The sequence below is a fragment of the Phoxinus phoxinus genome, assembly GCF_949152265.1.
Source record: "Phoxinus phoxinus genome assembly, chromosome: 5".
NCBI lineage: Eukaryota > Metazoa > Chordata > Actinopteri > Cypriniformes > Leuciscidae > Phoxinus > Phoxinus phoxinus.
The window spans coordinates 15,848,708-15,862,114 of record NC_136880.1 but is presented as its reverse complement, the minus strand read 5'-3'; the positions used below and the strand labels follow the sequence as shown (position 1 = coordinate 15,862,114).

The following is a 13,407-nucleotide window of genomic DNA, read 5'->3' as shown; positions in this document are numbered from 1 at the left end:
CCAACCATACGATGGCCTACCCCTAACCCCGCCCCTAACCTACCCGTCACTGGGGTTAAGACCAATCATACGATGGCCTACCCCTAACCCCGCCCCTAAACCTACCCGTCACTGAGGTTAAGACCAACCATACGATGGCCTACCCCTAACCCCGCCCCTAACCTACCCGTCACTGAAGTTAAGACCAACCATACGATGGCCTACCCCTAACCCCGCCCCTAACCTACACGTCACTGGGGTTAAGACCAATCATACGATGGCCTACCCCTAACCCCGCCCCTAAACCTACCCATCACTGAGGTTAAGACCAACCATACGATGGCCTACCCCTAACCCCGCCCCTAACCTACCCGTCACTGAGGTTAAGACCAACCATACGATGGCCTACCCCTAACCCCGCCCCTAAACCTACCCGTCACTGGGGTTAAGACCAATCATACGATGGCCTACCCCTAACCCCGCTCCTAACCTACCCGTCACTGAGGTTAAGACCAATCATACGATGGCCTACCCCTAACCCCGCCCCTAACCTACCCGTCACTGAGGTTAAGACCAACCATACGATGGCCTACCCCTAACCCCGCCCCTAACCTACCCGTCACTGAGGTTAAGACCAATCATACGATGGCCTACCCCTAACCCCACCCCTAACCTACCCGTCACTGAGGTTAAGACCAACCATACGATGGCCTACCCCTAACCCCGCCCCTAACCTACACGTCACTGGGGTTAAGACCAATCATACGATGGCCTACCCCTAACCCCGCCCCTAAACCTACCCGTCACTGAGGTTAAGACCAACCATACGATGGCCTACCCCTAACCCCGCCCCTAAACCTACCCGTCACTGAGGTTAAGACCAACCATACGATGGCCTACCCCTAACCCCGCCCCTAAACCTACCCGTCACTGAGGTTAAGACCAACCATACGATGGGCTACCCCTAACCCCGCCCCTAAACCTACCCGTCACTGAGGTTAAGACCAATCATACGATGGCCTACCCCTAACCCCACCCCTAACCTACCCGTCACTGAGGTTAAGACCAATCAGGGATGACTATACGGACTATACGGGACTAAAAGACACACGTGTGATCCGGATAACCGTATAGTTCTGGAATCGATTTTAACGGCCTTCCCTCTGAGCGCATCCTGTTCGTCACGATACGCCCACAGCGAACGCGCCACACACCAACTGCAGGCTCTGACAAACACACATAACAGCAAATTATACTTCAGCATAATGTCTCTGTTTACAACAAAACCAGATTCGGGCTACATTCTCCTGCGTAGGCGAAATTCTTTTGACATTTCTAATCGTAACACGGCCATGTTGAAGCCTGCAGTAATGTTTTTCATTGATGTTATGGCAGTCCACTCTGCTTGTTGCTTTTCAAGAATGTTGCACTCCTGTTTGTCATTGTGCACGAAACTTCATGCCAATAAACATCAGAAATATTTCTGACTTGTGCGCGTCTCAAGCACCCTCTTTGCGTTCGTCCTAAATGCCTGTTAGTTGTCCGTAGATCTGCCTATATTGGGCTTTATGCACAGCTGCACTACTTCCTGAACTTTAGCCAGCTCCTTTGTTTCCTGTCTTCCATTATTGGACAAACTGATTAATCCAGGTGTGTCTGATTATTATTTTTGGTCAGGCACACCTGGATTAATCAGTTTGTCCAATAATGGCAGACAGGAAACAAAGGAGCTGGCTAAAGTTCAGGAAGTAGTGCGCCTGTGCATAAAGCCCATTGGCATTGAAAATGGAAACGTCTTTAGACATGGAAAATCGATTTTTACAATCGATTCAATGAACACTTAGGTCTCAAAAATCGAACAGGATTTTTTCACAAAAGTGACAGCCCTACCATACACTATTATTTTCCATTAACTTTGTCAACTGCAGACTGGCTCTGACTTTCTACAACTATGTTACATCATGGTCCTTTTGTAAAAAGCTTAAGTACTGGCTACTATCAGAACAAATATACTGATATACTTATATACTGATTTTGTAAATCTTACATTCCTGGACATATATATTGTGATGTTTTATGTGGTGTATATTTGGTGTATATATGTGATAGTGTATGTTATTTTATTTGTGTATTTACTCTTAATTGTGCATTGTCCCTGTAAAAATAAAAAACAAAGTACAGAAAGCGAGTAAGCAAACTGAGATAATGTGTAGGTGCAGGTGTATCTTCTTATGGTCAAGCTAATGGAACAACTTGATCTAAATAATTTCACCCAGTTCGAGTCGTAGCACTGGCAAACGGCAGTCACTAAAGTGGGCTGGGTGGCTGCTAAAATAAAGTCTGACCTTAATAAGCAGATGCAGAGTATTGCCCATGAGCATGTCCTGTAGAAAAGTGCTGTCCTCTGAGGTGTCCATGTGAAACTCCAGCCCATAAAGCAAAGAGGCCAGCAACCTACACACACCTGAAGATAAGGAGAGGAATATGATAAACAATCTATTAGTCTACTATTCTCTGAACTATTCATCTTTGTCATTATGCATTTTCTTTCCGTTAAAGTCATAGTACACCCAAAAATAATTTACTCACTCTCAAGTTGTTCAAAACCTGTATGTTGTTCAAAACCACGTCAACTGAATTCTTCAAAATATCTTCTTTTGTTCTCAACGGAAGAAATAAACTCACATGTTTGGAACAAATTGAGGTTGCCGGTGAGTAAATGATGACAACAAATTATGTAAAAACAAAAACTCTCTCTCTAAGTGAGCAAACAGACATGTAAATAAAGGATGTTTATGATTTGTCTCATTCAAATGTCACCCTCTACTGGTATTAAGTCAACTCTCACCCTCTGCATTGAAACTAAAACATGATGGTTAAATTCAGAATCAGATGGTTTATTTAGCTTTTTACATATTTTATTACTAAACTTAACTTTAGGAGAGGTGCACCAGACTTTAAACAACATTTAAAACAGCTGAATTGACTACCGGTAACTACTTCCATATTCAGTGCTGGTCAGAATTATTTGCCCCCTTGGTAAATATGATGAAATCTGCATTGTTAATCCTTTTGATATTTTATAAATAAATAAAAAGAGCAAAAATCTAACCTTTCATCTAAGTAAAATAATTGAAAGTGGGGGGGAAATCACATTATGAAATAAATGTTTTTCTCCAAAACACGTTGGGAACAATTATCTGCCCCCTTTTATTAAATATGTTTGCAACCTCTTTTTGACAAGATACCAGCTCTGAGTTTTCTCCTATAATGCCTGATGAGTTTGGAGAACAACTGACCAGAGATCAGAGACCATTCCTCCTTACAGAATCTCTCCAGATCCTTCAGATTCCCAGATCCATGTTGGTGGTGCTTCTCTTCAGTTCAGCCCACTCATTTTCTGGTTCAGGCCAGGGACTGGGATGGCCATTGCAGATGCTTGCTTTTGTGCTCATTTTTGTTTGTTTTGGATCAATGTCCTGTTGGAAGATCCAAACATGGCCCGTTATAAGATTTCAGGCAGAGGTTGTCAGGTTTTGATTTTTTATCTATTGGTATTTGATCTAATCCATGATGCCATGAATCTGAACAAGATGTCTTCTGGCAGAAAATTAGGCCCACAGCGTTAAAGATACAGCAGAGTATTTCATTTTACACATGGGGTACTTTTTTATCCCTGTGTGCACCAAACCCATCGTAAGTGTTTGCTGCCAAAAAGCTTTTTAAATTTTTTTTATCTGACCATAGAACCCGTCCCGTTTGAAGTTCCAGTCGTGTCAGTTACTTTTCAAAACGTTCTATGGACAGAGGAAACAAAAAATAGAGCTTTTTGGCAGCAAACACTTAAAGGATAATTCCGGTATTTAACACCTTGAGTCTATATTGTAGTTTGTTTTGGATGAACAAGAGTGGTGGACAACATTTTTTTGACAATGGTTCCTCTCTCAAGTTTTTGACTATAATAGAATTGGCCATGGACCCATTTAACATTGGAGTCAATGGGCATGTCCGAAAATGTCATTAAAACAGCCAATTATGTTCGTTTACAAAACTGTTAAACTCACCGAGTGGTTAGTGGTGTTCGTTGATGAATATATCGTCGCAATATATGATTCCAATCCGTTTATTTTGCTATAGTGGAACTATTTTTTCAGACACTTCACAACCGTGTAACTTCCGCTCAATATTTGAATCTGAAGCGTTAGCACACTCCCGACCACTTGATGGCGATAACCGATGTTTATGTCTCGCGGGACACTCACGGTCACAGTCGAGTTCAACTTCATATTACAAGTAACAATTAATGAAGGTTTTGTTTGTTTATTTCGCTTACTCTCCCGGAGCACAGTTGCTCTGCTCGCTAGCCTTATGAGAAACGGAAGTGAGCAAAAAGACTACATCGACCAAATGTAAACAGCCCCCTTTCCGTTTCCGGTAGCGCATTTATATTAACGAGCACTCAGTCCTTCAACAGAATTCAATGGGATTTTACAAAATGACGAATAAAACACGACAGAAACTGTATTTCGCAACACTTTTTGTTTCTGGAACATCAACTAACATTACTAATCACTCGGTTAGTTGCACAGTTTTGAAAACTAATGTTAACGGTTGTTTTAATGACATTTTCGGACATGCCCATTGACTCCAATGTTAAATGGGTCCATGGCCAATTCTTTTATAGTCAAAAACTCGAGAGAGGAACCATTGTCAAAAAAATGTTGTCCACCACTCTTGTTCATCCAAAACAAACTACAATATAGACTCAGGGTGTTAAATACCGGAATTATCCTTTAATATGGGGTTGGTGTATTCATACAGGGATAAAAAGTACCCCATGTTTAAAATGAAATGCTCTGCTGTATCTTTAACGCTTTAACGCTAATTTTCTGCCAGAGGTCCTAGACATCTTGTTCAGATACATGGCATCATGGATTTGATCAAATACCAAGAGATAAAAAATCAAAACCTGACAACCTCTGGGCCATGTAATAGGCCATGTTTGGATCTTCCAACAGGACAGTGATCCAAAAACAGACATCAAAATCAAAACAAAAATGGGTCACTGAGCACAAAAGCAAGCATCTGCAATGGCCATCACAGTCCCTGGCCTGAACCAGAAAATGAGTGGGCTGAACTGAAGAGTAGAAGCACCAACATGGATCTGGGAATCTGAAGGATCTGGAGAGATTCTCAAAACTCAGAGCTGTTATCTTGGAAAAAGGAGGTTGCAAAAAGTATTTAATAAATTGGGGCAAATAATTGTATAGTTGTTTTTGGAGAAAAACATTTATTTCATAGTGTGATCCCCCTTCAATAAAAGGTTAGATTATTGCCTCTTTTTTTTTAAATAAAATATTAAAAAGGATAAACAATGCAGATTTATTTTTTACAGCCATCTTTGATCATATTTACCAAGGGGGGAAATAATTCTGACCAGCGTTGTACCTTCTATATGGACCTATACCTCTATATACAGTAATACCTTTATACCTCTGATATAAAGCCACATCCCACAGACTCTGCAGTCTGAAAACTGCATCCAAAGTATTCACAAGCACCAAATTGCATGCATGACCCTTAAACATCCTTCTCACCTCCTGATGCAGATGATGGGTTTATCATTACTCTGTGGTTTGGTGATTATATTATCAGACAGAAGACGAAGCCCCTGCTTACAAAGAGAAAAATAAATGTGGAAGTTCATGATAGTATCTCAAAATAAACCAAACCTAAAGATTACAATTGTGTGATTTCAAGTGGTTTCACATATGATAATACTTCCACCTAGTGGTAAATATTTCTCCTCTTGCTTTTAAGTGGAATATGAAAATAATGAAAATATATATATTTTTGTACTTACATTCAGCAAGGATTAAATGCATTAAAAGTGACAGAAATACATATATAATGTTACAAAAGATTTAAATTTCAAATAAAAATGATTTTACATTCAAGAATCCAGAAAGAAAATGTATCACTATTTCCACATACATACACAACACAACTGCTTTCAACATAGATAATAAAAGTTTCCCGAGCAGCAAATCAGCGTGTTAGAATTTCTGATGGATCATGTGACGCTGAAGACTGGAGTGGTGATGCTGAAAATTCAGCTTTGCAAAACAAGAATAAATTATATTTTACAATACATTCAAATAGAAAACAGTTATTTTTAAATGGGAATAATATTTCACAACTGTACAATTTTTGCTGATCAAATAAATGCAGCCTTGGTGAGCATACAATGCTTTTTTATTAGAAAAAAAAGTTTAAAATCTTACTGACACCAAACTTTGGTATAGTAAAAAATGTCACATATTGCTCCCTATCTTTAGATGCTACTTTTCCTTGTTTTTTGCTTTTTCACGCATTTTTGTGCTTTCAGCTCCATTTAAAATCATTCTGTTTTTCTTATTATAAATAACCAACTATTTTATTCCATTTCAGCCTCAAAAAGAAATCTCATTTTACAATGCCATGTTATTATTTACTTTTACTCATATTAACAGCTTCTTTTGTGAGATCATTTGTATTCTTTAGAATAAAAGAGTAGAACATCACTTAATGTCAATATTGGAAAACTGCAATAGCACATTCATTTATAGGATTCCTACACTGCTGTATCAATGCTCGGTTCACTTGGAACTGGATTGAAAATGGCAGTGTGACCCAACATATAAAACAACACAGTATGGACTGCATTTATGCTAGAATAATTATCCTACTATATGAATCTACTCAGACATCTCTCACTATACCCTATTGACTATGATTGTCACAAAACTCTTATTAGTAGGCAGGCCTATCAGAATTCAAACATTGCAATATTCAATAGCTTACCTGGCCTCCAGAATGTAACAATAATGGTCTTGTCTGGTAGTTCACTTCTGAACTCTGCATGGAGGAAAAAAGAGTGACAATTCATTCACATACACACTATCTCATTCACATACACACTATCAGACAGATAATCATCAATAATGACCTGAGTGGAGCAGACAAGCAGAAAAACTCAATAATGCAGCGCAGCATTTGACCTATTTAGTTCCCACATATAGCACACATAAACCTTCTGCAACAAACAAACAGGCACATTAAAAACCAACAACATGTATTGACTGACCTATAATATGGACTTCAGAAGAACTCCAGAAACTCCATCCCCTCATGTCTCTCTTGTGCTGGACTAGTTTAGCTACTATAATGAAACTAAACTAATATTACCATTAATGTAGCCTATTTACATATATGTAAACCAATGTGAGCATAATTATTGGCTTACCAATAATTATGCCAATAAGTCTTCGACTTCGAGGTGAAATCATTTCTGTTCCCGGTAGACTGCATGTGACGTGACAAAAGAAAGAACGACTCGGATCGGGAAGTGAGGTAAACTAACAGACTGAAGACCTACGCAATTAATTCTCCCTGCTTCTCATAATTTGGCATTGGCTGCATTATTTCTCTCTCTCTTATTTTACATGGAGAATTTGTCTAGTAACATAACATTTTAATTATATTCTGAAGAAATTAATTGAAAAAAGATTTGTTCATTTTGCTGAACGAGACTCAAAGATCCGAGTCAGTAAAATGATCCGAACTTCCCATCACTAGTATACAAATACATAAGTTTACAGGCAGGTAAACAGGTGGTGAACAGTTTCAACCAGTATAACAAAAAGTGTTTATGAAAAACATACGTTATAATTACAAGTAGGCTAATGTGCATTACGAAATCAGATTACTTTTTTATCAAACGAGTAAAGTAATGCATTACAAGTAACGTGCATTTACTTTTTGATCTAACAAGTAAAGTAATGCATTACATGTCACATACATTATGTAATCACATTACTTTTTGAATGTCAGTGAAAATTACATTCTAATAATACACATAGCCTACATTTATGCAGTCAAAAAAGTTACTGCTTATTTAAGTATTTAATTTTCAAAAACAACATTCACAGTATACAGTAAGTATGAATTGTAGCTGAAATATAGCCATTGATGCATGAGGCCTATAGTGGACAGATGATTAATCAGAATTTTCTCCCAATCTAAAATAAAAACTTGGAAAATTTAACTGTGATATGACTCATTAGCATTGCTTGATGCTGTAATATTTTTTTTACCTACAAGAGTCTCAGGATAGAAGGAATAGGTGGATATTCCGGAGCAACTTGGCATTTCTGACTGACCATTGGCCATCTTGGTTTGGAGGGGGAAAAAATCGACACACAACGGCTTGCCACTTGGTGGCAATGTATAGGATGATGCACCAGGGTCCAATGTACAGGTTGATGTGCAACTATGTCTATGCCAAGAATGAATGAGAAAATTCAAGAAAATGCTTTTTTAATAGCTATCCACTGTAGTGACCTCCATGGATGAAAGGGTTAATAAAAGAAGCATTTGAATAATCTTTGCTTTTCAAAATTAGTCATAGAGCATAATAACTCTTAAAGCACAGCTGCCTAAGTGCTAGCTAGCATGTTAGCTTAGCACAACATTAAACACTTTTATTGAAACCATTTTCTCCAAACTCACTTATAACGCAGAGATATTATTTTATATTATTATGTACTGTGATAAATGTGTTGATTGCATTATAAATATACTTTATTCTTATGAAAATACTTTTTTTTGTCTGGTTTGGATATTTTTAGATATAGATAATTGTTTGCCGCTGGAAATCTTATCATATCGCTGCAATTTCTTCCAAAGGCCAACTCAAGCAACAGAACTTACGAGCAGCATCATGAGCTATTTATTTTCTCTGTTTTGTCTGAACTGCCATACTCTGCCATACGTAAACACCGCCCACATTGCCGGCATATGGTGGGGAGGAGTTGGAGCTGGCCATAGGGTCTGTGCAGAGGACTTGTCTGGTTCTTGTGGTCTTTTGGGATCTGTGCCGATGGCTTTCGTGTCGACAAGGTCTTCATAAGGAATCTGTCTCTAGGGCTCAACTAGTTGTCATGGTCTCAGCTGACATTCAGGGCTGTTGTGGTCGTCAAGGTGCTGGTCCACCATCTGATCTAGATACGGACCAGATAAGGATGACACAGAGAGACTAATATAAGCGTAGATGCCATTCTTCTTACAATGTAACAAGTACATTGGTTGTCATGGGAAGTGTTCCTGGTTGCGGTTGACCTACAATTAATGCAGCCTAATAGTCCTTTAATGGATTTTAGGAATGTGACAGTGTAAAGAGATGGGTCTTTAAATTTAAACAGACAGAGTGTGTCTGCCTCCTGAACAAGGCTAGGAAATAAGACTGTTCAGAGTTTGGGTGCTAAATAGGAAAAGGATCTACCACCCGCAGTCGATTTTCAAGAATTTGATAGGAATTAACAATTGGTGTGGTGCGCTCATTTATCAATCACGCCAGGCCAGGTCTGTGTCAAACAGAGCATGTATATCATTTACAAAATGTGCTTTTGTAGAAAGGGATCTAATACTATTCAGCAAATCAAGCTTTATCATTTGTTTATCTGTATTATATGTGTTTTTTATTTGCTGGACATCAATTCAAATATTACCTTTATGGGTATAGGAGTTTTTTTTTTTTTTTGTATTTACTAGTTCTGGGAGCAGACACAGTCTCTATATTATAATATCTAGGTGAAAGAGTCTCTATGTGCTAAGATATGACTCCTGTGACAAGAGGTGGCTAGCAGAAATGGGCCCCAGTTAGTCAAGTACCAACTCAACGATTGTGTGACATATTTCTAGAAAGAAGAGTGGCACCACCCCAGGAAGGATGAAGACCATCTCTTTTTAACAGGTCAGATCTTCCCCAAAAATGGTCAAATTTTCCATGAATCTTATATTTTGTGGACACCACTTAGACCTCCAGCCATTGAGCGACGACAGTCTGCTATGTATCCCATCACCGCGGTAAACAGGGAGGGGGCCAGAGCATACTAAAGTGTCTGACATCGTACTTGCGAGTTCACACACCTCTTTAACAAACCCCTGAAGAAGTCGGACATCGTTAGTGCTGATGTAAATAACAATCTTAGAGTTTTTACGTTAAATTATTTAAAGTCACATAGTCATCATCGCAAAATAAACCCCTTCACTTCAAGACACACCGAATCACCCTGTCAAGGGTTTATTGTGTAATAGTGACCGGCTGGTTGTGCTTTATCTTTTACATATTAAACCACACTTTGCTTTTGCATTTCTCCAAGCTTGATAACGTAATGTAATGAAGTTACACATTCCATGTGATGACCTTCTTTGAATTGTGAATTTCAGCAGAAACGGTTAGAAACAGACTAAAAACAAGCCAATCACACTACATTTGGTAGGGAAGCATCTGGGGTGGTCAAGTGGGGGCAGGTGCCACCCCTGGACACCATCGCTCCACCCCTGCATTGAATTGCTAAAAAAGTCATCATCACATTTGAAAACATGCTGATATTCTGTAAAACAGCAATCTTGCTCGTATGGTATTGCATTCTTCCATCTTAAAAATATATCTAAATTACGACATATGCTTTCAATAAACAATGCAGAATAGTTAATGCGTTCATGACCTCAAGGCTAGATTATTGTAATGCTCTACTGGGTGTTTGTTACAACTGGTCCAAATGCAGAAACTAGAGTTCTTACTAGATTCAGGAAGTATGACCATATTTGTCCAGTTCTGTCGACACTGCATTGGCTGCCTATTAAACATTGTATCCATTTAAAAATATTGCTGATGGCTTACAAAGCACTAAATGCTTTAGATCCTCAGTACTTGAGCGAGCTCTTAATGCATTATAGTCCTTCACATCTATTGCGCCTATTATAAATGTATATTATTAAAATTTTAATGATTGTTAGGCTTGTTAGGATCCGGGCCGTATCCAGATCAGATGGAGGACCTGTGCCTAAACACGACCACGACGCATCCCTGAAGTGTCAGCAGAGATTGTGTCAACTAGACTCTCCCCTGTGAAGACCTCATCGACTCGACATTCATCGGCACTGATCCTCAACAAACCCGTCTCCATACCGGCGTGACTCAGATCTTCAACCAGATGGAACTGGATAATATTCTGAATGTTCCGATCCAATCTGACTTCTGACCTGTAATACTGCCTAAATCATAATCATACACTGTTTGTTCGTTGGCCCCCAACTGAGCCTGGTTTCTCCAAAGGTTTTTTTCTCAATTCTGTCTCCTGATGTAGTTTTGGTTCCTTGCCACTGTCGCCTTTAGCTTTTGGCTTGCTTAGTTGGGGACACTTAATATTTAACAATATTATTTATCTGCCTGCATTGACACCATTAAATGAGAACTGAAGTAGTTCAAGTCATACCTCTCAGGTAGGTCCTTTAGGGTGTCATGGAGGGGTGAGGTGTCTACGTTGCAAAAAGAAAAAAGTACACGTATGCATTAGATTGAATTGGGAAGGGTCATAGCACTTGCATATTGCTGTCCTATTGTTAGTTTAACTGCTTTTATTGTTCTCATTTGTAAGCCGCTTTGGATAAAAGCGTCTGCTAAATGAATAAAAGGTAAATGTAAAACGTAAAACCTAGCTATTGGTGTGCCTCAGGGCTCAGTACTTGGACCACTTCTCTTCTCTTCTACATGACATCACTAGGATCTGTCATTAAGAAACTTTGCTTTTCCTATCATTACTATGCTGATGATATCAACTCTACCACTCATTCCAGCCTGATGATCCGACGGTAGATGCTCGCAAAAAGACATTTCTGGCTGGATGAAGGACCACCACCTTCAACTCAACCTTGGGAAGACATGGTCCTGGCTAACCCAACACTTCATCACAACTTCACCATCCAGCTAGGCTCGTCATACAGAACTCCATCAAGATCATCCAGGAACCTTGGAGTTGTGATTGATGATCAATTGAATTGAACTTCACAGACCACATTGCTAGAACTGCCCGGTCCTGCAGATTTGCCTTATACAACATTAGGAGGATCAGGCCCTTCCTATCAGAGCATGCTACACAACTGATTGTCCAAGCGCTTGTTCTATCCAGGCTGGACTATTGTAATGCTCTCCTGGCTGGTCTCCCAGCTTGCACTGTCAAACCTCTGCAACTGGTCCAGAATGCTGCAGCTAGAGTGGTCTTCAACGAGCTGAAGAGAGCACACGTCACTCCTCTCCTCACGAAATTGCTGCTCGCATCAAATTTAAGTCACTGACGTTTGCCTACAGAATAACCACTGGCTCTGCTCCCTTTTACCTAAAATCATTACTCCAGACTTAAGTGCCATCCAGAAACTTGCGCTCTGCAAGTGAACGTCGTCTCGTGGTGCCATCTCAAAGAGGCACACAATCTCTCTAGCCAGCAGGCAGCAGCCATATCACCCTGTAGCCCAAGACTGGTTGCCCACTGAAGCTAAGCAGGGCTGAGCCTGGTGAGTACCTGGATGGGAGACCTCCTGAGAAAACCAGGTTGCTGCTGAGAGGTGCTAGTGAGGCCAGCAGGGGGCGCTCACCCTGTGGCCTGTGTGGGGCCTAACACCCCAGTGTAGTGATCGGGACACTATACTGACAAAGAGCACCGTCCTTCGGATGAGGCGTAAAACTGAGGTCCTGACTCTCTGTGGTCATTAAACATCCCTTGGCACTTCTCGTAAAGAGTAGGGGTGTGACACCGGTGTCCTGGCCACATTCCCTCCACTGGCCCTTGCCAATCATGGCCTCCTAATAATCCCCATCCACTGAATTGGCTCTATCACTCTCTCTCCTCTCTCTACCTGTAGTGAGCGCACTGGCACCGTTGTACTGTGGCTGCTCTTTTTTCGAGCGCAAGAGGAGAACTGCAGAAAAAAAAACATTGAACATTGATGGAGCAACACATTTTGTGAGAATATAAATAATATAAGTAGTTTGTTACAATTTTATTTAAAAAATAAACTTCTTACATTGAATGAGATCATTTAATATGGCTTTACATTAATAACAATAAATTAGATATTTAGCCTGTTTTAAGGAATAGACATTTTATTAATGTGGTATTTTTAAATATGATGATTCCAGTAGTCTATAAATTGTGATGATCTCTCAGGTGATACTCAACTTGATAAATTATACTAATCTTTCATGTCAATAACTAGAAAAGTCAGCAATGCCTTACCCTGACAGTAGGGGCGCTTTTTGTTTTTACTCCAAATGACTTTTACATTTTCTTCATTTATTGAAAAAAAAGTTTTAAGTAGGCTATATTTAACAAACATATTGACAAGGCATTTATTTCACAATATATTTGGTAATTTTAAGGATTATAATTTGCATCATAAATCTGTAACATTATAAAAAAAACATTAGATCAGCATCACATCAGCTCAATCGACATGCGACTTGCCAACGCGGATATTGGGGAAAGTGCTGCGTTGAGTTTTTGCGCCATCTAGAGGTTAAGAGGAAAACTAAATCAAATGCGCTTC

The 13,407-nt window shown here is 39.6% G+C and overlaps 1 protein-coding gene across 1 annotated transcript in view; it reads right to left on the bottom strand.

The window, feature by feature from the left end:
* The window catches only part of mpp7b (MAGUK p55 scaffold protein 7b), a 120,700-nt gene extending 113,380 nt beyond the window's left edge, over nt 1-7,320 (bottom strand). Inside the window, 4 exon segments of the mRNA XM_079613738.1 lie at nt 2,325-2,443; nt 5,577-5,650; nt 6,823-6,876; nt 7,106-7,320. Coding sequence (XP_079469864.1) covers nt 2,325-2,443; nt 5,577-5,604 — 147 coding nt within the window. The 5' untranslated portion in view covers nt 5,605-5,650; nt 6,823-6,876; nt 7,106-7,320.
* Between the last annotated feature and the right edge of the window lie 6,087 nt (nt 7,321-13,407).